This window comes from Ammospiza nelsoni, chromosome 2 (genome assembly GCF_027579445.1).
Source record: "Ammospiza nelsoni isolate bAmmNel1 chromosome 2, bAmmNel1.pri, whole genome shotgun sequence".
NCBI classification, from domain to species: Eukaryota; Metazoa; Chordata; class Aves; order Passeriformes; family Passerellidae; genus Ammospiza; species Ammospiza nelsoni.
The window spans coordinates 86,237,354-86,261,055 of record NC_080634.1 but is presented as its reverse complement, the minus strand read 5'-3'; the positions used below and the strand labels follow the sequence as shown (position 1 = coordinate 86,261,055).

Below are 23,702 nucleotides of genomic sequence, written 5' to 3'. Positions count from 1 at the left end.
CATTTCTGCATCTAAATCCTCTGCCATGGGTGACTGGTGCTGTTTGCAGAGTGAAGTTCTGTTGGAGGATGAACATTTACTGCAGATCACTGCAGATCATACCTGCACTACCTGAGACATCCATCCTTGCCTGCTTTTGCTATGGTGCCCCAATAGGTGTGAAATGCAGGCAGAGACCAAAAAGAAGCACAAAGTCCATGAAACTGCAAAAGATGTAGCTCTGCAGGGCACAGAACAGGACTGGCTCTGCACTGAGGATGCAGTTTATCTGATCTGTATCAGCTTGTGAGTCATCTTTGTTGCTGAAGCATGGACTGTAAAAGGTCTTGCTCCATGGCAGGTTATGTGTGACAGTGCAAATCAGCAATACATGGGAGAAGAAGAACTCATCAGCTTTAGAAGAATATTCAGTTATTTCCCAGCAACCCATTATCAACTCAAGGTCACCAAGGCTAAACCAACATGAGAACCACAGGAGTTAAAGTCTGGATGGCTTAAAGACCCAGACACTGTTACCTCCAACCTTTGCCCAGTACTGGACATTTGTCCTGAAGGACCCAGGAGCCTAATCTTCACAGCTGACAACAGAAGGGAAGTGGGATGCTATTTATGGTGCTGAAGGACCCATGACTCACTCCCTCAGCTTCATCAAAGTGATGAATTTAAGCACAAAAAGAGTCCTTCCTCCTCCTCCCCATCATGTGCCACCAAGTTAGAAGCTGCACACAGGAAAGACATGGACAGGGAACAGTGTCTTGATGGTCCTGCTTTTCCCAGGGCAATGCTTCAGCTTCATACTGCCCAGGCAGCTGCCTCTGATGCTGAACTGAGAGCTGCCTTTGTGGATGCAAAGTGAGTCCATAGTCTCTTCAGCTTCTCCAGGGACTGGGACATCTGAGTAGAGGGCTTTGTGACCTGTTCCCAAAAAAGACAGAGATTCATGCAGGGCAGGGGATTCCCACAGGTTTGAAGGGTTAGATAACAAACTAATGGCAAAGGGAGGAATGAGGAGGTTTCCTTTCTACCTGTAACTTGAAATCCTTTCTGGTGGATGAGAATGCATTTAATTTTTTGTTTCTCCCTAGGTTCTCTGTAAGGTTCTAGCAACAAAGCCCACTTCTCTTCTTGTTCATGTTTTCTCAGATGCTGCGTCTGAGGAGAGAGTTTTGTTTATCTCCCCTTAAGTTTCTCTTCCTAGTAGGACATTATGAGCAGCTCTCCTGTGCATGTTGGAAGAGCTTTTCTTACCTTGTTTTAAACACTGTTAGTGCCAGACATGAGGTAAGCTGGCTGTATATATATACAAAAATACCAAAAGTATTTTAGGGCATTTTAACTCTTCTTGTCAATAATGGTGTAGTTAAGTTGAAATTAAAATCTCACTTTCTTTTGTTTGAGAGGAAGATTATTTTGCCTGCGCCTTGATCCATGCCCACGGAAGCCTCTCTTACATTGGTGGGAATGGATCAAAATGGAAGAATTTGAGGATTTTTTTCCCCCACGTTTTAAAAATTTCAATTAAAATTTTCACTAATAAAATTCAACTCCATTTTTTCCTCTCAGCAACACTGCACCCCATGTCTAACCACCCCAACAGCATTTTTACCAGCCACTGAATTTTATCACTGGCTTTGCCTGTTGCAAATACAGCCAGAGCTGTTCATCATGGTGGAACTGGCATGCTGCAATGTGTTTGGGTCACCTAAATTCCACCCCAATGCTTCTGCCTAAGGTTTCCTGCCAGCTGGTGCCAGATTATTAGAGGCACATCACTGAAGGGCTCCAGACTGCCTCCCATCCTCATCACATCCTGCTCACAGCAAGCTAGAGTAGCCATTGTGGTCTCATACTCTAGAAGCAAACACAGACCAGCAATTTCAAGCTCTCAGCAGGTCTGGGCTGCATTTTCCTTCCCAGGTCTTTTTATTACCCAGAGTGACCTCCCTGGTGCTGCAAGCAGCCTCCTCAGTGATTCCCCTGCTTTTAGGACACATCATGGCTGCTGCCCCTAGAAACACAACCTCCCCTCAGAAATATTAAGCTGCCTGTTTGTTCCAAAGCCAGAAATTAGGTGAAGGTTGAAAGGACTTATCAGTAAGTCAGGACAGGGACAAACACACACATTGCCCAGGGCGTTGGACACGTCCTCAGAGCAAACACCACAAATCCAGGCAATTCAGTTAAAGTTGTTCAAATGCTTAGTGGTATATTTTTATATAATTTCTGTACATTACAGCATAAAGGTATTCCATATCTGAAAATAAAAAACTGGGTTGGAAGACAAAAGTCTCATGCAACATCTCAAATACTGTACATTTTCAAAATAATGTCACAAACCTCTAATTTATCTGAACAAATCAACTGATTTCTCTCAGACTGAGAGCATCATATTTTGGTATGCCAAAGTGTTTAAATATATAAAGTCCAGTTTAAGGTTCTATGACTGCTGCCTCTGTGACTAACTAACCAGAAACTTCACTCTGACCCACAGCTATAAATCAGAGCTGCACTTCCATCAATCCCCACACTGATGTATCTGCCTGTTTTGACTCACTCAGATGCTACCAGCTTCAAACCTCTTCAGTACTGATTGCTTCAAAACCTGATAAGCTCCTTCAGGTAAGTTCTTTGTCTTTTGAGGTCTGTCCTGTCTTTTTAATGCAGACATTTCTTTTGTGAGGAGGGAAAATCTTGGGCTTTTTCATGTCCCTGCTTCCTCACCTTGAAATTTGTTTATCATTATTTCTGCAAATACTGCTAAAAGTTATCCTTGCCTTGACTGCTCCTCAGAAGACATGCTTATTCAGGGCTTTAATCATCTGCTGATTAACTTCCTGTCATTCATTGGCTTATGGAATTCCTAAATCCTTCCTGAGAGACTGTGATCTCAGAACTAAACCAAGAGCAACTCTCTTGACATCTCTAGTAATTCTAGTGCAAACAAAGAACTGAGACACAAACTCAGACTTGAAAGGGTAGGAATTAGAAGGGTTTGGACAGGGCTAGAGATTTCCTGATAGAGTATTTCTGTTGAGGTGAGACCTGCAAGATCATATCCACATCACTCAGCAGACATTTCATGTTACTAGGGTGTAAAGTCCTGCATAAAGGCCTTCAGAATGAAATGTGGGATTTCAGTTTCATGGTCCTTTTTGAGTTTTCTGTTACTCATTTCAAATCCACACCAAAATAGCCTTTCATTTTTTCTTTCCACAGTCATGTTTTGCCTTTTAGTCCAAGCAATTTCACACTGGTTTGTTTCACAAGCTGGAACCATGTCTGGCTGTACTGTATTCATCATGGTAGTATCCAGAGACTGCCTGACTGTTGTTTTGTCACACCTTCATAGTCTTAACTTTATAAGAAAATGAAGAATTAAAGTTGACTTTGATTTTTACTCCTAGCCTCTTCTGATTGAAATACTTTCCTGCTTATTTCATTCTACAAAGGGCACAATAACACTTCTCTGTAACTGTTCTCAGCTATTGTCTATCGTGGTGGTAAAAAACCACACAGCCATCAAATAGTGTCTTTGCCTTCCTACCTTCTCCTTTGCTTTACTTCATTTCTTTTGGCATTTCATCCTTTTTGTGCCCAGTGCTAAACTTGGTGCACATCTATTCTGCATCTACTGGCAGCTAGTTTTGTGATACTCTGTAAGACCTGATATATAAACAGCAGCCTGGACTGATACACATAACTGTAAGCATCTCCCTGAAACCCAGGCAGCCCTGCTGTCCTGGGATTCACCAATGGAAATTATTCTTTTAGCTGAATGTTAACCTGACCTTGCTGCTGTTGGCACCACAACAAGTTTTGCTCTGTGCATATACACTGCTCTGCCTCATGCAAAAATGAGTTAGTGAAAAAGGCCTGTCTGGAAAATACATCCTTGCATTAAGCAGCACAACACTGCAGCAGCCTGAAGTGTTGCCAATCCCGACTGCAGTATGATCCCAGAGCACTTACATCACAGCTCCATTGGAGATGACCCTCTAGGAATGCTGCCCTGTGGGGAAAAGGGAGCTAATCTTCTCTATCCATTCTTTCAGCTGGAGTTTCAGCTCACCATTCTTTACTTAGGGAAATGTGTGTTTTAGTGTGCCTTTGGAACACTAAGGGGTAGGTGAGATCCTTTCCCCATCTCTCTGGGAAGGCTGAGAACACACCCTGCACCGAGGGTAAGCATGTTTGCCTCTACATGCCATTCACTCATCTATTTACCTCCTGCCTCTTTAGACAGAAAAGCTTTTTGAAGAGCTTGCCAAGATTTCTGCCAGGTGGCATCATAAGTGAATTTCACCACAGCTGAGGCCCTGACAAGCTTTACTGGACAGACACAGCAGAAAAGTAAGGTACTTCTAACGTATATATATATTTGTAAATATTTATCTTAAGCCTTCCTGCATTAATAGACGTCAAATGCAGGAGCAGCACGGCATACCTGGCACTCCCCGCGCCTGTGCCTGCCCTCAGGCTCCTCCTGGAGCAATGCCCCGTGAGCCCAGAGAGCGGCTCTGCGCTTCGGGCTGCGCCACTTCTCCTCCTCTCCTTCATCCCTCCCGCCCCTTCTTCACCTTCCTCAAACCTGCGGCCACTGGAGCCGGGCGGGGCAGCTCCGCCCCGCCTGCTGCGGGCCCGGGCGGGCTGGGCAGCGCTCGGCTCCCCGAGCAGCCGGCATGGACACGGACTCGTTCCCCGCCGTGAGTAACGCGGCGGCCCGGAGAAAGGGAGGCAGGGAGGGATGCGGCTCTCGGCGGGCCCGGCAGCGGCAGGGATGGAGGGAGGGAGGCGGGGGCAGCGCCCAGCCCCGGGCCCCATCGCCCCCATCGTCGCCGGGGCTGCGGCTCCTCCTCGCCGGGTGCCCGGGCGCTGCTCCTCACAGGGTTTCCCGTAACTGCCCTGGAGGTTTTTTAGCTTCTGGGTCGGCTGCAGCACATGTTTGACTGATGTCATCACGAATGGTGCTTTAATTATATCTGCCGCCCCGAAGGAGCTGCGTTGGCCGGCGTTGGGCCGGGTCCCAGCCGTGCCCAGCGCGCTCCGGCCGGGCACAGCCGCTCCGGGCCAGGGACATCAGCCCGGTGCTCTCTGTGTCCTGGGGCTGGACAAATCAAATCAGAACAACTCATTTCAGGAAGAGAATTCTTTCCTGTAATTCAGAATTCTTTTCTGTAATTCATATCACAACTTCAATTATTCTTTCTAAACAGGTGCCCTGGATGCAGGCAAATGCCTTATCCTTATTTAAACATTTTAACACAGCCTGCTTAATATCTGCCTTCAATAGTATTACATAACTTACCTGACATCAAGAGTATGAAATTTTCCTTTCTTCTTATCTCAAAGATTTGAATATAAGATATATAAAAAATATAGTGGCTTTATAGGTCTGCAGGTTTTATTGCTGTATATTGCATGTGTCCCGGTAAAGTCCTCAAAATGTGATTGCTGCCTGTATGCAGAGCACCCAGAGAAGGTCAGATGCTGACGTGAGCAAGGGGAGTGAGGGTAGTTAGGGTGGGCTGCTCCTGACTGGAAGCCAAGTGCCCACCAGAGTCTCTCCATCACTCTGCTGCTCAGCAAGGGAGAGAAAAATGTAGCAAAAGACTCATAGGCCAAGATAAGGACAGGGAGAGATCACTCACCAGGCACCACCACAAAAAAGGCAAAGCAGACTCGGCTTGAGGAAAACATTGTATTCATTACCAATGAAATCAGAGTAAGGTAATGAGAAATAACCAGCAAGTCTTAGAACACCTACTTCCCACCCCTCCATTCTCCCAGGGTGCAACTTCACTTTTGATTTCCTGATTTCCTCTACCTGCAGTGGCACAGGGGGATGTGGAATGGGCACTGAGGTCAGTTCATCAAGTATTGTTTCTGCTAATCCTTCCTCCCCAGGAGAGGACCCCTCACACTCTCCTGCTCCAGCATGGTCCCTCCCTGTGGGAGACAGTCCTCCACAAATTTCTCCAACACCAGTCTTTCCCAACAGCTGCTGTTCTTTGTGATCTGCTCCAGTGTGGGTCCTTTCCATGGGGTCACAAGTCCTGCTAGCAAACCTGCTCCAGTGTGGGCTCCTCTCTCCATGAGACCACAGGTCTTGCCAGAGGCCTGCTTCCACATGGGCTTCCCATGGGGTCACATTCTCCTTTGGGCACTCACCAGCCCTAGTGTGGGACCCTCCACAGGCTGCAGGTGGAGGGCTCTGCTCCAGAATGATCTCCATGGGCTCCAGGGGCACAGCTGCCCCACCATGGTATTTGCCATGGGCTGCAGGCAAATCTCTGCTCCAGTGCCTGGAGTACCTCCTGCCCCTCCTTCTGCACTGGCCCTGGTGTCTGCAGAGTTGTCTCTCTCACATATTCTTGCTTCTCTTGTCCTGGCTGCTGTTGCACAGCAACTTTTCCCCCTTTTTGAACCTGTTACCCCAGAGGCTCTACCACTGTTGTTGATGGCTCACCCTTGGCCTGCCTTGGAGCCAGCTGGCATTGGCTCTGTTCTACTTGGGGAGAGTTTCTGGCAGCTTCTCACAGGAATCGGCTCTGTAGACTCCCTCACTACCAAAATCTTGTCATGCAAACCCAACACAGTAGTTTATGACAGTACTGTGTGTAGGGTGAATTTACCTATCTGGATAAGGGGAATAAAGAAGCAGTTCTTATTTGTGAAGTTTAGGGTTTAGTCATGAGAGGCAGCAGCTAATAGTTGCAGTTTCATTTCTCCAAGTAAGCCTTGGTTTCTCCCCAAAGGCTGCCCCTCAAACACAAGGCAGCAGCTGAGTTTAGAGGTGGCAGTGTGAACATCTAGGGCTTTGCATTGCATGGGGGAGTGGGACAAAACCTGGTCCAGGCACTTCTGTACAGGACTTGATCAGCAGATGGCCATGGTGCAGCTCCTGCCATGCACTGCCAGCAGTTGCCATCCCCAGGCTCAGGGTTCTGTGGAAGAGGAGAAGGAGGAGAAGGAGATGTGCATCTCTCACATGTCTGTGTTTGCAGGACTGCAGTGTGTCTTGGTCTTGCTGTTTCTGCTCTCTGCTGGCTTTCCTCAGGCCCAGCAGGACACTCTCTGTGAAGTGCCCTGGTCCTGCTGAGGCTGGGGCAATGATGGCAGCCGTGCTGCCCATGGGCTTTGGCTGGACAATGCCAAGGGATCTCTTGTACAGCTCAGTAAAGGCAATTGCAGGGCTTGATGCCTCTGCAGGGCCTTCCTGAGCATGTGCTATCGTGACTCTGTGGTGAACTAGGGGAGCACACGGCAGGAGGAGAGTGGCAGCAGGCAGACCTGCACCCTTGGATGCATCCTGGGGGTGCTGTTGTTGCAAAGGAGCTTGTGCCAGGACAAGGTGTGACCGCATGGCAGGGCTTAAGGGTACTGCTGTGGGTCCCTGGGGTGATGGGTGCCTGCTCTGGGGGAGCATGGGTGGCTTTGGAGAGCCCCAGAAGCTCTGGAAAGGGAGGTGCAAATCTCCCCACTCAGAAGAGCAAAAGCAATGCTTATAGTCAGGTCTCTAGTCTGCATACAGGACCTGCCTAAGTGCTGCCGTACACTGGGGTGTTGCAACCTCAGAGCTCCTGCCAGCTTCAGAGCTGGAGAAGAAGAGAGACCATCCAGTCTTTTTAAACAGAAATGCTGTTTTAAGCACCTGCAGCCCCTGCCCATGCTGATGCTACATGGTGCAGAGACTAGAGCAGAGCAGCTGTGGTGTGCAGTGTGATGAAGCATGAAACAGCAAAAGGTGACAAAATGAGCTTCAGACATCTGTTGTCTGAAACAGGGGTCTGTGGGGGACAGAAGCTCATCATATCAAAGTGCAGAGCCAGAGGATGGGTGAGTTGATCTGCCTGAGATCTGAATATTTTCCCAAGAATAAGAATGGCTGCTGTGGCATATAGAGACCATTTGTTTCTTACAACTCAAAGATGCACCAAAGACACAGCAAGGCAGGCTAGGCAGGTGATGCTTTGTGCATTGGCTGTATAAAAGCAGATTGTATCTTTTTGTGTGGTATGGACATAAAGCTTAGAAATGCAATTCCTGAAGTTGCCTTTCAGATGACCCTATGTGACTGTCAAAAAAAAAATATTGCACCATGTTTAAGGAAATGTTCTTCATATAAGCACTGTAAATGTGTGTAGATGTGCTAAGATGTGTGTAAATGTGCTAAGATGCAGCAAAAGGGACCAGGGACCAGTGAGGGTGTTTGCAGAGAACAAAACCTCAAAAATATGTATATGACTGAGATTGCTGTAGCAGACAGGAAGGAATCTTTTACATTGACAGCTTTTAAAAACAACATTAAAAAGGAAGCTGTGATATTGGTAATATGTTGATATTGGTAATCACTGTGCCAGAAGAAACTCTCACATTATCTGTGACAAAATAAAGCCTTGAAAGCAGTGAAAAGAAGGAAGGCTCTAATCCTCAGACCCCCACCTGAACTAGGAACATACTAGGCAAAAGACCCCAAAACACAGAGAACTTATTTTTGTGTTCTTCACAATCCAGGAGATCATAAAATGAAAAATGAACAGGATAACTCTAGCAGGCCCTGGTGATGGCATGATTTCTCACCTGGGCTTTCTCCACTGGCACTCCTGCATGACCACTACAAATTTTGCAGAGGATCTCAGAGAAGAACAGTTCCAGAGTAGTTTCAGGAAGGTCAGACCAAACTGAAATACCTATGATCATGGACTCATAAGAGTGGTAAAAACATCTTTGGTGTTCTCCAAAGCAGGAATAAGGAGAGGAAAGTTTTCCTCTTTGACCCCAGATGCTGGAATGACCTGCAAATCCAGTGTCCTGACATTTTTGTAAAGGCTTTTCATAGAGTACTCCTGTGGCACCTGACTGGATCCTTGAAGGTAAGTGTTCTCTAGGGACCTGAGGGTAGCAGACCCAGCCCCTGTCCCAGCCCTGCCCTTGGTCCCCTTGCCATGCTCCTGGGACTGCAGAGGGTAAAGGAATGGACACAGTTTCACACTGGAGGGAGGTACTCCTTGTGGTTTCACAACAGCCAATACAGATAGCAATTTCTCCATACCAGTGAAACTCTGTATATTTGCCTTGGCTTGGCTGTATTTGCCTTTGCCTTGGCTATTTTTTCTTTCACTTGGTCAGTTTGCAAACCTGAAGCTGGAATCCACCCTTTGGCATTGTGCTGGGAGACAGTGTTATCAAAAGCAGCACATGTTGTGGCTGCAAGCTCTTGACATTTTTCTGCATCTACTTGAGGGAAGGGTTGGCATTTTTTAACATCTGTAAATTCTTCCTTCACAGGTGCAATGCCCTTAATTCAACCACAGTAGATGTAGTGGTTTATTTGGAATGGTTTATTGTTTTTCTTTCCTTTTTCCCTCCCAGAACACCCTATGAAGTCCCAGAGCACATACCAATGGAAGGCCCTTTGCAAACCTTCGTTCACGTGTGCCATGAAAATGGTCAATGGATGTCACAGTTACCAGAGAAGCTCTGGGATATTCCCCTCTATAACTTAGCTCTTCCAGGTAAAGATTAACTTTTGTTCTGCACTGTTTTGTTAGCTTACCATTTAAGCATTGGAATATCCTGTTTGTCCCATTTCAGGATGGCTATGTTTATTATTTGGGTCAGCGTGTGGGGGAGGGTTTGTGCGATGTTATGTAAATAATGTTGGTCTGTAATGTTTGGTGTTTCTTAGAGGGGAGGGGTAACAAAGTAATTTTTTATTTTTTTTTAGAAATAAAAATAAAGAGGCACTTTGCATTATCTTGTGAGATACTATTAATAATCTAAGGATTAACTTATTTGGGCAATGATAAAATTTCCCTAATTAATTCTTGTGAATTCCTATATAATAAAATGTTTCCAGGAGGAGAGAATTAAGGTTTACCTTACTATTTGTTTCTTTGTACTGCCTAAAAGAAACTGTGAAGTTGCAGAAAAAGGAGAATTGAGACTTATAATTAACTTTTTTTTTATTAATGTAGACTGTTACTTTTCTACATGATCCAGCTTATAAAAACTGGATTTATCGTGTTATGTGTAAATGCATTTAAACAATATCTGTGTATTATTAACCTTTCTTTGGTCATATTATTGCTTCTTTCTGCTGCCTTGACTTTTTCCGAGGCACTGAAGGCCATCAGCTCTTGAGTGATTCCCTTTGTTTCCACTTCAAAAATGGTTCTGAAGAAAAGTCTAGCCTGTGTTTTCTCTCACACCAGTAGATGTGACAGGTAGCTTGGGGGGAAAGCAGCACAGTGTGTAGATGAATGTTTTATGTAGGCCACAGGATCATAGGTTAATTTTAGGAAAGGCATATATTTAGAGATAGTGTAAAGTCTTGTCTTCAGTGGGTAGAGCCTTGGGAGAATCCAAAAATTGTAGTGTTTTGGCTTTTTTCTACCTTTTGTGAAGTAATGGAGTATGGAGTTCCAATTAAAATTGAAAGCCAGAAACTTATTTCATGGAGGCTTCTTAGATAATGTAATTTGAATTGATCTTAACTTCAAAACAAGCACATCTCTGTTTAGGATAAAGTCTGTGTAAGAGGACTACAACAGGTGCTATTAAAGAAACCCCTCTAGATTTCTTATTTAACCATCATAAGAGGAAAAAAGAAAATATGTATCTGTCTTATGACTGAAGAAAGGAGGTAATAGTCTTTTCTTTTTCTATTTTTGTTCCTATTGCAAAAATCATTTAAAAGTCAGTAGCACACACAGTGGGATTTTGTTTTGCTGGAAAGAGAGCCATGATGTTTCTAAAAGACTTTCCCCTGGTGTTTCTTGGCCATCTTAGAAAGTGGAGAACCTACTGACGGGTTTGTTTGCCGTCCTGGCTCTCCTCCTAATAACCTTGTTATTCTTGAAAATGTTTGTTGTTCTTGTGAATATGCCTGCAGGGATAGCAGGCATGAAGAACAGTTGAAGGCAAGTCCATTTCAGCAAACACTAGAGGACTTTTACAGAGCATTGCAGGCTATTAGCTTAGAATATTTTGGTGTCTGTCCAGCTGACCTATAAAGCTGATCTAGCCCAAGTCAGAACACAAACAGATCAAGACCAATCAGGTCAAGACAGCTCTGGCAGGTTTCCAGAGGGAGGAAACCCAATTTGGAAGTGGAAGTTTATCTCACAGAAGGCATGCAAGAAGCATGACAGAGTGGATTCTGAAAGCATGATGATGAGACAGCGGCAAATCTCATTAATTAGTGTTGTGCTTGCACCAGGTTCAGCACAGTGCTGCTGGGGAGGGGTGGAATCAAGGTCTGGAGCTACCTGGCTTGGTGCTAGCTCACTATCTTTGCATCATATATGTTGTGTCATGGATGTACCCATCTTCCTTTCATTACTGTAACTCATGACATCACAAAAGACTCGTGAGTAAAAGATTGCTATCCATTTGCTGGTTGGCATCCATAGATGCAACACCCATCAATGGAATCCTGCTTATCTCTCTCAGACTTGGATTTGGTCCATGGATATTTAATAGTTTGACTCCTACATCTTCTAACACATTCTTCTTTTATTACCTACTCTCAATACTGATCTCCCATCTGCAGTGAGTGTGTTTTGGGTATTTAAAGCAGTAACAGGGGATCTTGTTCATCTTTCACTCATAAACTTGGATTTCCCTCAGAAATCTTCAAACACGCACCTTGTTTGTTGTTTTTGTAGGGGAGGTGGGGATTTACTTCAGGAGGACATTTTTAGCAGATATTTAAGATATAAATATATTAAAAATGGCTGTTAGAAGGTGAGAAAATTGATTGAGACATCAAACTATTATTGACAGTTCCAAAGAATTTTTACTTCCAAACCAATCCTTTTTACTGTGTTTATTAGAAATATTACCACTGGTACCAGTAAGACTGACAATTCAAGAAAGCACTTCCTAGCACTAGTGAACAATTAATTTTTGACAGAAGACTTAAACCTCAAAATGATAAGCAAATTCTTTGCAGATATTCTGTTTAGATCCAAGCAAGTCACTTCACTGAGTTGTTAGCTTTTCTTATTGATGCTTTATAAAACTGGAAGAAATAATGTAACAGGAAAGCTAGCAAAATCACTGGTTCCATATCCTGATGAAATGATGAGTAGCAATACTTTCATCTAAGCACGATGCAAGAGATGTGTCAGATTTGTTAAGACTTCAAGGAAATAAAGTATTTGGGCATATTGGTCTTGGCTCCCATGCCTGCATAATTCCCTGTTCTGGAGAGAGTCAGGTAATTTTTGAAGTCCATCAAATGAGGGTCTTGTTCATCTTTCACGCATAAACTTGGATTTGCCTCAGGAACCCTCAAGCACTCACCTTGTTTGTTGTTTTTGTAGGGCAGGTGGGGGTTTACTTCAGGAGGACATTTTTAGCAGATATTTAAGATATAAATGGTTAAAGGGCCAAGTTAAGTGTTGGTCCAGTCAAAGGTGTAAGAAGATGAATTTCTTCTTTCAGTCATATTTTCCCATGCAGAGGTGAGGGTATTGGACAATGAAATCCTGCATTTGGACAACTCTGAAAACAGGACAATTTCTAGATAAATTCAGCCTTCAGCTATTTATTCCCTGAAAAAATATGTTTTCACATCAAGATAATTATTTTGAGGGAAGAGGCCATTTGAAACACACCATTTTATTGTGGTTTGAGGCAAACAACGGTCATATGTAGTTCAGATGGTTTATTTCACACTAAGTTTTTTAATGTTAGGTGACCAACCTCTGTAGACAATTCCACCTTTTTGCCATAACTACAGAGGCTCTCAGAATATGTAGGTGTGTGGCTTGCAAATGTGGTGGCCTATCAGGTGTGCACATGAAATGTAGCCATGGAATGTGGTCTTGAGTCGTTAAGAAAAGAGATTTTCTGTACATTTATTTTTGTATCCTACAGGGAGTCACGACACTATGACCTACTGTTTGGATAAACGCTCTGCTGTTAGTGGCAATGAGTCCAAGCTGGTGAAGTTTTTAAACAAATGTCTGCCCTGCATTGTGCACCCCATTATCATGAAGTGGTCTATAACACAGGTAACCATTGTCTGGTGTTCTCTTCTTGCCTTGGCAAAGTTGAAGCTTGTGCTGCAGGGCTGAGAGTGTGCAATGACAGAATAGCCTGCTGCCCAGAAATCTGTGCTCTCATGAGATGCCGTGCTTGGGTGTTGTGGTTTAACCCCAGCCAGCAGCTCAGCTCTGCACTGCTGCTTCTCATTGCCCCTGGGTGAGATAGGGGAGAGAATTGAAGGATAAAAGCTGGAGAACTTGTGGGTTGACATAGAGACCTTTTAATAGGTAAAGCAAAAGCCACATGGGCAAGTAAAGCAAAATAAGGAATTAATTCACCACTTCCCATGGACATGTAGGTGTTCAGTCACCTCCAAGAAAGCCAGGCTCCATCATGTGTAACTGTGTCTTAACAGGACAAACACCATCATTGGTGTTCCCTCTCTTCTTCCCCCAGCTTCATATGCTGAGCATGACTCCTTATGATGTGGGGTACCCCTGTGGTCAGTTAGGGCCAGCTGTCCTGGCTGTGTCCCCTCCCAGCTCCTTGTGTACCCCCAGCCCCTTGCCCCCGCTCTTCTGAGAGGCAGAAAAGGCCCTGACTCTGTGTAAGCCCTTCCCAGCAACAGCAAGAACATCCCTGCGTAATCAATGCTCTTTCCAGCTCAAATCCAAAACACAGTTCTATTCCAGCCAATATGAAGAAAATTACTCTTTCAAAATCCAGCACTTCAGAGTATGAGATAGGAGCCACACATATCTAATCATCTTTTATGGGCAAAAAGCATGCAGGTGAGGCAGGGATGATACTTGTAGTTGTTGTTTAAAGCTGACCACTTGGTACTAGAAACCATTTTTCACATGTTTATTGTAGTGGTAAATAAAATTTAATATTAATGTAATTAACAGAGATTTTTTTTCTCTTGAACTTTGCTTGTCATTTCTGTTATCACTGTTGTGTGAGATGTCAGTTGCCTTCCCCACCTATACTGGGTATTTCACCAGCAGCAGAAACAGAAGAATCCTTTGTTGAAGGGATTTTTTTTCCCCATAAAGGTTAAAAGAGTGAAGGTATGGTCCATCACATAAGGTTTAGTTAACTTTTTGAAATGTGCAAATATTAAGCTAGTTGTTATCTCTTTGTTCCTCATAAATGTATGTTAAGGACAAAATTGATGATCATGTTCTAAGCTACAGCTTTTGAAGATTCTTACAAAGAATACACTTTCCTGACATCAAAGAGGTACCAAAAATCTTTCTGGTTTTGTTTTTATTGAAGGAATAGTTCATTATTAGAGAATTAAAACTGAATAATTGATAAATATCAATAAGCATGCTAAGGTTTCTTTTGTTGTGTTCGAGCAGCTCTGGCAAACTGGAATCTTAGACATTACCAGCTATCAAATATGAACCAGCAATCATGAGCTGACATTGACGGGCACTTGCTTAGCACAGATCCTTGTTTATTTTGAGCTGCTTTTTTGAGGGGGATTTTAGCCAATGAAAGATTTGGAAACCTCCTCACTTGTGGGTTTGTGGCTGACAAATTGACCCTGTTGGTGACAAACAATCTCTTAACATCATTATAATAATCTTCAGATCCAAACCCAGTGTGACAAGCAGGAAGTGTCCCAGTGGTGATAGGGAAGAGGCACAGCTACAATCCTGCCCCTCCTTAGCTCTGCTGTGCTCCAGTTATCTGTGTGGGGAGATGACTCCACCCATTGGAATGCAGAGCAGACACCATGGAGCCCTTCTGATGGTAGGATCCCCAAGTTCCTGGATGGCCCAGTGCCTGGGAGTTGCCTGCTTGAGCCCCAGTTGCTGTGGCTGTCAGTCTGGAGGCCCAAATGGTTCCTGTGTAATGGCTGTGGAACTTCCAGTCATGGCCTGGATGCCTGCTGTGAGATTGAGGCACTGAGCAGCATTGCTCCTCAGGGCTTCCTTTTGAATTTTGCCCTTTAGGGGGCAATGTTCACGCTGCCTAATCCAGTATCCAAACCCAGCTGACTAATTAGAGAGTCTAATTTGTCTTGTTTTCCTGTGTAGTCAACAGATAAGAAAATTAATCCGAAGGGCAGTTCAGAGCAGCAATTTCATTTGGTGCTTTTTCTGGCCACAGAGGTTATAAATTACCTGCAGCCATGTACAGTCCCATCTCCAACATACTCCAAGCAAAGGGATGTGGATCAGTTCAGCTTGGTGGACATCCAGCAGGCCCAGGAGGAGGTGTTGGCCAGATCCACTGCATCCCTGAACTCTGGGGCACCCGGGGCTGGTCTGTCCCATCCCAGCGCCTCGGGCACAGCCTGGGGAGGCTAAATTCATGTCTAAAAACCAGGAAAGTTAGGGGGTTAAACTGAGCAAAGTGAGCATCCTGCCATGTGCCTTAAGCTCTGCCATAGTGCTAAAGCTATGAATCTAGATATTCAAGAGCAATGCCTTGTGCTGATTTAGCTTTCTGATCCTTTCTGACTTAAATCAGTATAATGTATGGTTTCTGAAACCTAACTTTTCATCCCTAGCAGGCTGAAGACAAACTAGTGTTTAAACATATCTAATTAAATTGATTCTATTTTCTTTTGCTAAGAGAGTCTTGACATAAGGAAAAGACATATCATTTGGAACTTTTTGCCTCAGAAGCAGCTTTATCATGTGTTCTATTCAGTCCTCAAATCCAGTGGAAGTGCTCTGAGGGAGGTGGATCTAGAGGAGTGCCTCTGTTTTGTAGGACTTCTGCAGGTTAATTCAAACTTCATAAGAAACTATATCTTGAAAAAGAACAGTAGCCAGTAGTTTTTTCTATTTTTGTTTTTCTTTCTGTTGAGGATGTGTGAGGTCTGCAGAGACAACCATGGTAAAGTCTTTGATCTAATAAGATAAATACAGCATTTCTAACTTCCTGATCCTGCAGTTGTTTTTTAAATGAATAGTTGTGTGAAGAGCAATGATGTATTTATGCACAGGTTAATTGGTCTTTAACTTTCAGAACACAACAAGGGCAATTGTCTGAAACTAATCTAATCTGTACTTGCAGTAAATGCTGCAGGGAAATTGGAATCCCTCTTGCCAGAGAGCAAAATGCTTCCAAGTTGCAATTTGGTGCCATACAGTAACATTTTAAAGATGAAAGACCTGTGAAAAATGCCATAGAGCTAACTTTGTACCCCTCTTTAGCTTTCTAAACTAAAGAAACAAATCTCTTTCAAGTTCTCAGGGCTTTGTCTTCTGTTTCACCTTTCAGGTCCTGACCGTGACAGAGCAACTTGAGGCTGGAGTTCGATACCTGGATTTCAGGATTGCCCACAAGGCTAATGATCCTTCTATGAATTTGTACTTTGTGCATATGGTTTACACAACTGTTACTGTGCAGGTATTTTCCTTACTTTTGTGATGGCTATGAAACCAGTGCCATTTTTTCATTTGAGGGCCATCATAATCCTGGCTCTTCTGAGTAGGTTATTTGTTTTTCTTTTGTGAGGACTTCAAATTAGAGAAAATCAGCAGGGCTGGAAGTTAGTTTGAGCTGCTGCACACGATACTGGAGCATCAATGTTTTCCTTATCCTCAAACCAGACTTTGTGCCTGCTCTCCACTGCCTGATGTTCTGGGGTTTATCATGTGTTGTGCCAGGATGATACAGGGCATTCCTGTTTCCATGGTAAGGAGAGAAGTTCTTCAAGGGAAGAAGGCATTAAAAGCCCTATATAATTACAGAAACACTTTTTATTTTGAGAAAACACAGTTTTTCGTTATTGTGATTGTGAGTCTACTCCGCCATCACTGCTCTGTTGATTGAATGTCCTTTCTCCTGCATAGCACAGATAACTTATAAGCTGCCATATCTCTTTCTTGTAGGATATTCTGTGGGAAATATTGAGGTGGTTAGAAACTCATCCTCAGGAAGTTGTTATCATAGCCTGCAGGAATTTTGATGGATTAACCAAAAGACTTCATAATCATCTTGTTGCCTGTATAAAAGAGATTTTCCAGTGTAAACTGTGTCCTAGAAATGTAAGTATGAGATCCTTTTTTTCACATTTTAAAAGAATGATATACCACAGTGAGATCTTTAATTGGAAATTTTTAGATATATTCTACTTTCACTGTGTTTTTAACCTTGGAAAGGTACTGTTTGCTGCATCAGAGATATGTCATTATCTAATAGAACTGAAGAGATAAAGCAAACATACATTCCACAGTGTGGAGGAGGGAATGAAATTTGACTGTTATGTATGTGGGACAATAGTAGAGACAACTGTCATCCATTGTCCTGTCTGAGTTTTCTTGGAAAGGAAACGGAAAAGAAGAGAGAAAAGAGAGGAAAAGAAAGGAAAATGAAAGAAAAAAGAAAGGAAAATAAAAGTTGTGCATCTTATATTTATTATTTAGTATTTAAAGAATCCATTTTCTGCCTTTTCACAGCAAAAATTTTAAATTAATTTTTTTTCTATTTAAAACAGTTTAGGTTGGAAGTGGCCTCTGGAGGTCATTCAGTCCAACACCACCACGCAAAGTAGGACCAGCTTCAAAGTTTCGCTGGGCTGCGTCCTGTTCATTCTTGATTAACTCCAAGGATGGAGATTTCACAACCTTTCCATGAAAAATTTGACCACTCTCACAGTAACATTGTTTTCCTTCTCTATCTGATCAGAATCTCTCTTGTGTCTGCTGACTTCCATCCTTTGCAGTGCATATCTGAGGAGTCTTCTCTACATTTACCGTTAGGTACTTGCAGACAGCAGTAAGACCTGTCCAGTCTTCTCTTTTCATGCTGGACAGACTCAGCTCCCTCAGCCTGTCATGCTCCAGCCTCTGCTCCAGCCTCTGCTGGCTCTGCTGGTGTGCTGCTGGATTCACTCCCGCTCGTCAGTGATTTCTTTATACTGGGGAAGCCCCAGCTGGAAACAATACCTGAGCTCAGTCCCACAGCTGCTGAATGGAAGGGAAGATCCCCTTTTCTTGATTTGCTGTGTGTGCCTTTGCTAATACAGCCCAGTTCACAACTGACCTTTGCCAGGTGGGCACTACTGGCTCATGTGCAGCTTGATGCCTATGAGAATCTTCAGGTCCTTCTCTGCAAAGCAAGTTTCTTGCCAGCTTCCATCAGTCTGTCCTGGTGTGTGGGATTAGTCTGTTCAGGACTCTGTATTTGCTTTTGTTGAGCTTCATGAGGTTTCTGTCAACTTGTTGAGGTCCCTCTTAATTGCATCTCTGCCCTCAGTGCATTTCTGGTGGCATTACTCCTAACCAGTCTTACAGTTACCCATACCTCCAGAAAAGCCTTAATTTAAATCAGAAAATATTTGATTGCTAGAGTTTAGAAGTTGAGATTTTTAGCTCCCTCTGTTTTTTTACAAGGTGTGGGAGCTTTTAGTAGTTAAACAATTAACATTTCAAAGATGCAGAGGAACAGAGGGTTTTCTCTGGAGATGTGAGTGGTGCAGGAGAATGATGACCCTGTTTATGATTCAAATTCTGCCTTTGAAGCTGGTGTATCAGTAACATGTGAGTATTACCACTTCAAAGCATTTTGTACAGCAGAGTTAAAATAGAACAATTCTCAGCAAAACTGGGGATTCTGAATATTCAGGCCTCAGCTGAATAACTGAAGACCTGAGTGACACTGTTTTATTGTTTCCCCAAATAACTTGAGTGTGTAAGTTGTGGATGAGCAGAGATACTGGAGAAGGTGGTCAAATTTGCTTTCAGGCACATGGCCAGCCTTAAACAGAAGAAAGTTATTAACTGCAAAAGGGGAAAATGATGTTGCTGATGACAACTTGTTGAATAAATGTATTGAAAGAATGGTCTGAGATCACTTGATGAAGAAAGAACATTTCTGAGTTGTGTCCGGGAGGAAGGAGGAAGAGAACTGGATAAAAAACCAAACCAAGTACTACCCTTGAGTAGGAAAACTTTATATCTATGGGGTCTGTGACCAGCACAGTAGATCTCACCATTTTCCTAGTGGTACCATTGCAGGTTAGGCATCTGTGGGATTTTTCACAATCACAGATTCAGATTTGCCATTGAATATCCAAGTACTTGCTGACTTGTTCTAAAATAAACTGCTACCTACTGCTACCTGTCTTTCAAGACCACATCTCTGTTGTTGTACAGAATTAAATGTGAAAGTGTTTATGAAGCAGCAGCTCAGGCAAGGCCTGTATGTAGTACTGGCACAGGCCACAGTGTGACAATATTACACTGCATTTAAAATTTTAATTGTCTTAACTATTCAAGGTGTCTTCCTTTGATCTGGATTACTAGGGTTTAAAAATCCCTTGTTAGACTTTAATTTCTGCTTTGTCTGCATAATAAGCACCTGTGTTTATATACACATCTCTGGTAGCTTGTTATTTTGGCTTTTATTGCACATCTTTGCTCGTTTGTTTAAAAGGTTTCAGCTTTAGAAAGGCAGTTGGAGTAAAGCAAAGGCTTCAGTCAACCACAAAGTTTTGTACCTTAAGAAGCTTGTGTCTTAATTTTGCAATATTTTCTGACCTAATAGAAGCTTGCATTCTTTCTTTTGTGGATGAACTGAGAGGGATTAATTCAACCCACAGCTTTCTTCTAATATTTATATTATTAATTTTCAAGTGCCTTTGGCTTTTATTTAAGTTAATAACCTAATAGGAACATCAAAAAGCCACCATTTTTTTTTCACAAGCTGCAAATGTAGTTTTTAACCACAACATTCTTAGAAGAAACAATGCCTGTTAAATATACTGGTTTTGTAAATCAGACTAGTCAGAGGGCCTCAGTTCTCTCCGATGGTAACTTCTGAGGCTGGAAAATGTAATTTCATATTGAGACACTTAAATTTAACAGCTATTTTAGCCCATCCACCTGATGGAGAAAATGTCTGACTCAGGTCTTTCTCTCTCTCAATTAAAAATGTCTGGAGTATCCCAGTTTCATAAACTTTCCAATTAGAGAAAGGAGAACTAATGTAGCTCTAGGTGACTCACATTTAGTATTACTAAGTTTTAAGCAGTTCAGTTTTATTTGGTGGTTACTGTGCCAAATTTGCATCAATGTGCCAAATCTGCTAAAATTATTCCTGCTTCTCTCTGTCTGTATTCCTGCTAGACATGGTCTCAGTCTTCCTCCCTTAACAAACTTCCAGCAATGGCTTGTGCATGAGGGCTGAGACAGGGATGGTTTAACATTATGCAGGTGTAAGACCTTGAGTTATGGACATGATAATAGCTGAATTGTTTGAGGAAAGGAGGAATTTGCTGAAGCTCCTAGGGTCGTATTGTCCTGCAGCTGGTAGACCAGCCCATCACATACTGGGCTGCTCATTTAAACTATCTGAACTGAATTTGTGCCAAGGTGATGTCTCACAGTATGTGGAGTTAGGGAATGATGCTGTGTTGCTGATTTCAACCTGGGCCTGCTTCCTTTTAGGTGGTGCCCACGCTGCGGACCTTGTGGCACCTTGGCCACCAGGTTATAGTCTCGTACGAAGAGGAGATGGAACTGGGGAAGCACTGTGAGCTGTGGCCTCCCATCCCGTACTGGTGGGGAAACAAAACCTCCACTCGCGCTCTTATCCGGTATTTGGAGCGCATGAAGCGGATGGGCCGGCCAGGTAGGCATGTGATGGTGTTCACAGGGGTCCCAGGATGAGAGAAGAGACAAGGATCTGACTCCATTATTTCAGAAGGCTTGATTTATTATTTTATGATATATATTATATTAAAACTATACTAAAAGAATAGAAGAAAGGATTTCATCAGAAGGCTAGCTAAGAATAGAAAAAGAAGAATGATAACAAAAGCTTGTGTCTCGGACAGAGAATCTGAGCCAGCTCACTGTGATTGGCCATTAATTAGAAACAATCACATGAGACCAATCACAGATCCACCTGTTGCATTCCACAGCAGCAGATAACCATTGTTTACATTTTGTTCCTGAGGCCTCTCAGCTTCTCAGGAGAAAAATTCTAAGGAAAGGATTTTTCAGAAAATGTGTCTGTGACATAGGCACAGGCAGATCGCTCGCAGGAGAGAAGGGGCACTTACAGCCATGCAGAACAAGTAGGAAGCTGGGCAATTGTTGCCTTCTGGAATATAACCACCCTGTGTGTGCTGTGTGGATACTGTCAGCATGCACACATGCACAGACCACAGAGATTGTGGTGGCCACCTCGCTGGTGTGACCCACAAAAAGTGAGCCCTCAGTGCAGACACACTTACTGCACCCTCCTCATGGGGAGAAGGCTGCTTCCTCAGTCCAGTCCTGCTTTAGCACAGATGGTGACAGAAGTTCATTCCACTAACCTTGTTGTTAAAGGAAGTTCCTACAAGGTTTCTCTCAGGGGACACCTTATCACTCTCTACAGCTACTTGAAAGGAGGTTGTAGTAAGGTGGAAATTGGCCTCTTCTCGCAGGCAACCAGAACAGGAAATGGCCTCAGGTCAGGGGGATGCTGAGCGTGGAAATCAGGAACAATTTCTTCACTGAAAGGGTGGTTAAGCATTGGAATGGGCTGGCCAGGGAGGTGGTGGAGTCACTATCCCTGGAGGAGTTCAGGAAACAAATGGATGTGGCACTTAGTGCCATGGTTTAGTTGTTATGGTGGTGTTTGGCCAAATGTTGGACTCAATGATCTTGGAGGCCTTTCCCAACTGTAATGATTCTGTGATACCAGAGCAGTACGAGCAGGGCATAGCTGCACACAAACAGCAGCACTCAAGCATGCTGGTGAAGTGCAGTCTGACAGAGGTTCAGTTCAGAACATGTGGCACAGCTTTTGCAGTGAACACACAGGGTGGTGACGGGGAAGCCGCTTCAGAAGAGCACTCCCCAGCCGGAGGGTGCACCCTGCGCTCCCATCCACTGGGGGAAGGCTCAGCCTTTGGAAAGAACCCTCACAGAAAGAGAGGAGTAATTTACAGAGGACTAGTCAGTGGAGAACCTTCAGACTGCAATGGGTAACTAGACCAATTTAGCTAAACTGGAATGTTTGGATAACCAAGTGTGGCTCAGGAATTGTTTACTACAGCATGCAGTTGCAACAAGGGGAAACAGTTATAGGGACATGAAACAATACAGAAAGAATGTGAAGTTAGTATTTTAATGATCCCCACTGGAACGAGATGTGAAGGTAATGCAATACTGAGAAGTTTCTCTTCTCCTCAAAAGAATATTTAATGTGTCACTTTCTGATTTTTGTTTCAGGAAAATTCTTTGTGGCAGGTATTAACCTTACTGAAAATTTAAGGTATATTCTTGTACACCCATTTGGATCATTGAAGAAAATGACACTCCAGAGTCTTCCATGTTTGAAAATCTGGATAAAGCAGCAGCATCCAGGACCAAAAAGAAAATGTATTAACATCATTGCTGGAGACTTTATAGGAAACAATGATTTTGTCAAAGATGTGATAGAACTTAACGCAAAAATTAATCCTCCATTGCTCTGTCAAAGTGAAGTGGAACAAATAGCATTTAATTCTCAGCTTCCTGATCTATGAGAAGTTGAAGAGGCTTTGTCTGCATTTATTGTGCCCTGCTGTAAACATCCTGAATCTCATAAAGGTCCACTTAAATTAAACCAGTAATGCTTTCAAGGCTTAGTAGGAAAAGGTCTCCCAACACCATCAGGGTTTTGAGGCCTTTGGACAGAAAAGAGGGCAGGTACCTTGCTGAAGTCTCTAAAGAACTATGCATAGGTGTAATTTTTGGAGATGCTTTGATTCTGTAGCAGCTGGCAATACTAAAAGTCCCAAGAACTCAATCTTGTTTTCCATAGGACTAAGAAGGAGGAAAATATCATTAGTTGCATGATTTAGTGGTAAGATTTTATCTTTCTTATAATTGTAAGGACATTTTGCACTAATTGTAACCCAAATTCTTACTCTTTTATATCAGTCTGAAATTGACTTGTTGGTTTTCATAGTTTCTGTTAAATAAACAAAAGGAACAGTTGAAAATATTTTTGATATCTCAGAGATGCTGCACTGACAATCCAATTTGAAATGATCTTCTATATACACACAACAATGTGCTGAGTATCAGTTGTGAGCTACCTTACAAACAGGGTAGGCCCAAAATTATTTGGAATTTTTAAGAGGTAACTGAATTTGCACTTAGTCATGCCAGTTCTGCAGGGATAAAGACACCAAAACGAGGCCCTTACACAGTTTGTCTGTGGCAGTTAAACATTTTACTAGGTGTTGCCTAAGTATGCCTTACACTGAAAAGAAACACAGAGGAAACAAATTCCTGATCTTAACTTAAACTGCCCTAGAAATACAGATTCTTGGCTTCTATCATGCTCATTTGGGGTTTCACACCTGGTCTGTTATTTAGCTATTTTAGTAGCTTTGTAATTATTTTTCCTCTCACTAAGTAGTTTTTGCATATGTCAAAACTAAGAGGTTTATGCTATTTCCCATTGCATACTAATTCTGTTTTTCTAAATGAACTGTGTAATAACAGATCATCATGAAAGCAAGAAAAATGTCAAGCATCAGGACTAAAACAGGACCAATTATTCTGTAAAGTTCACTATGCAACTTCATCCATACACCTCACTTTTGAGATGCACTTTATATACAAAACTAAATTCAGATGTCTGCTAATGTTTGCAGAAGTTTTTCTGCCTATCTTTTGTGCCCTCTTTTTTACCCTTCTTATTCTAATAAAACTTGATCTCTCTCTGTAATATGGAGTGCAATATTTGGTTTTTCC

At 42.9% G+C, this 23,702-nt stretch overlaps 1 protein-coding gene across 5 annotated transcripts; it reads left to right on the top strand.

The window, feature by feature from the left end:
- Positions 1-4,504: 4,504 nt before the first annotated feature.
- On the top strand, positions 4,505-23,676 carry PLCXD1 (phosphatidylinositol specific phospholipase C X domain containing 1). Of its 5 annotated transcripts, none has more exons than XM_059466504.1 (8): positions 4,505-4,703; positions 8,747-8,873; positions 9,373-9,515; positions 12,886-13,022; positions 16,240-16,368; positions 16,854-17,009; positions 20,412-20,595; positions 22,188-23,676. In XM_059466504.1, exons 3-8 carry the CDS (start codon positions 9,404-9,406, stop codon positions 22,481-22,483), a joined length of 1,014 nt encoding a protein of 337 aa, XP_059322487.1. In that variant the 5' UTR covers positions 4,505-4,703; positions 8,747-8,873; positions 9,373-9,403; the 3' UTR covers positions 22,484-23,676. The 5 variants fall into 5 exon arrangements, with proteins under 5 accessions (XP_059322487.1, XP_059322486.1, XP_059322490.1 ...); XM_059466507.1 differs by lacking the exon at positions 4,505-4,703 and adding an exon at positions 5,096-5,154 and having other exon boundaries at positions 8,744-8,873; XM_059466503.1 differs by lacking the exon at positions 8,747-8,873 and having other exon boundaries at positions 4,548-4,703.
- Positions 23,677-23,702: the final 26 nt, after the last annotated feature.

Excerpts from the sequence above, each read along its gene's own strand:
- PLCXD1 (XM_059466504.1), top strand. The coding sequence starts at position 9,404 with ATGGAAGGCCCTTTGCAAACCTTCGTTCACGTGTGCCATGAAAATGGT. Across the intron at positions 16,369-16,853 it reads ACACAACTGTTACTGTGCAG|GATATTCTGTGGGAAATATT; the intron begins GTATTTTCCTTA and ends TCTTTCTTGTAG. Across the intron at positions 20,596-22,187 it reads GAAGCGGATGGGCCGGCCAG|GAAAATTCTTTGTGGCAGGT; the intron begins GTAGGCATGTGA and ends TTTTTGTTTCAG.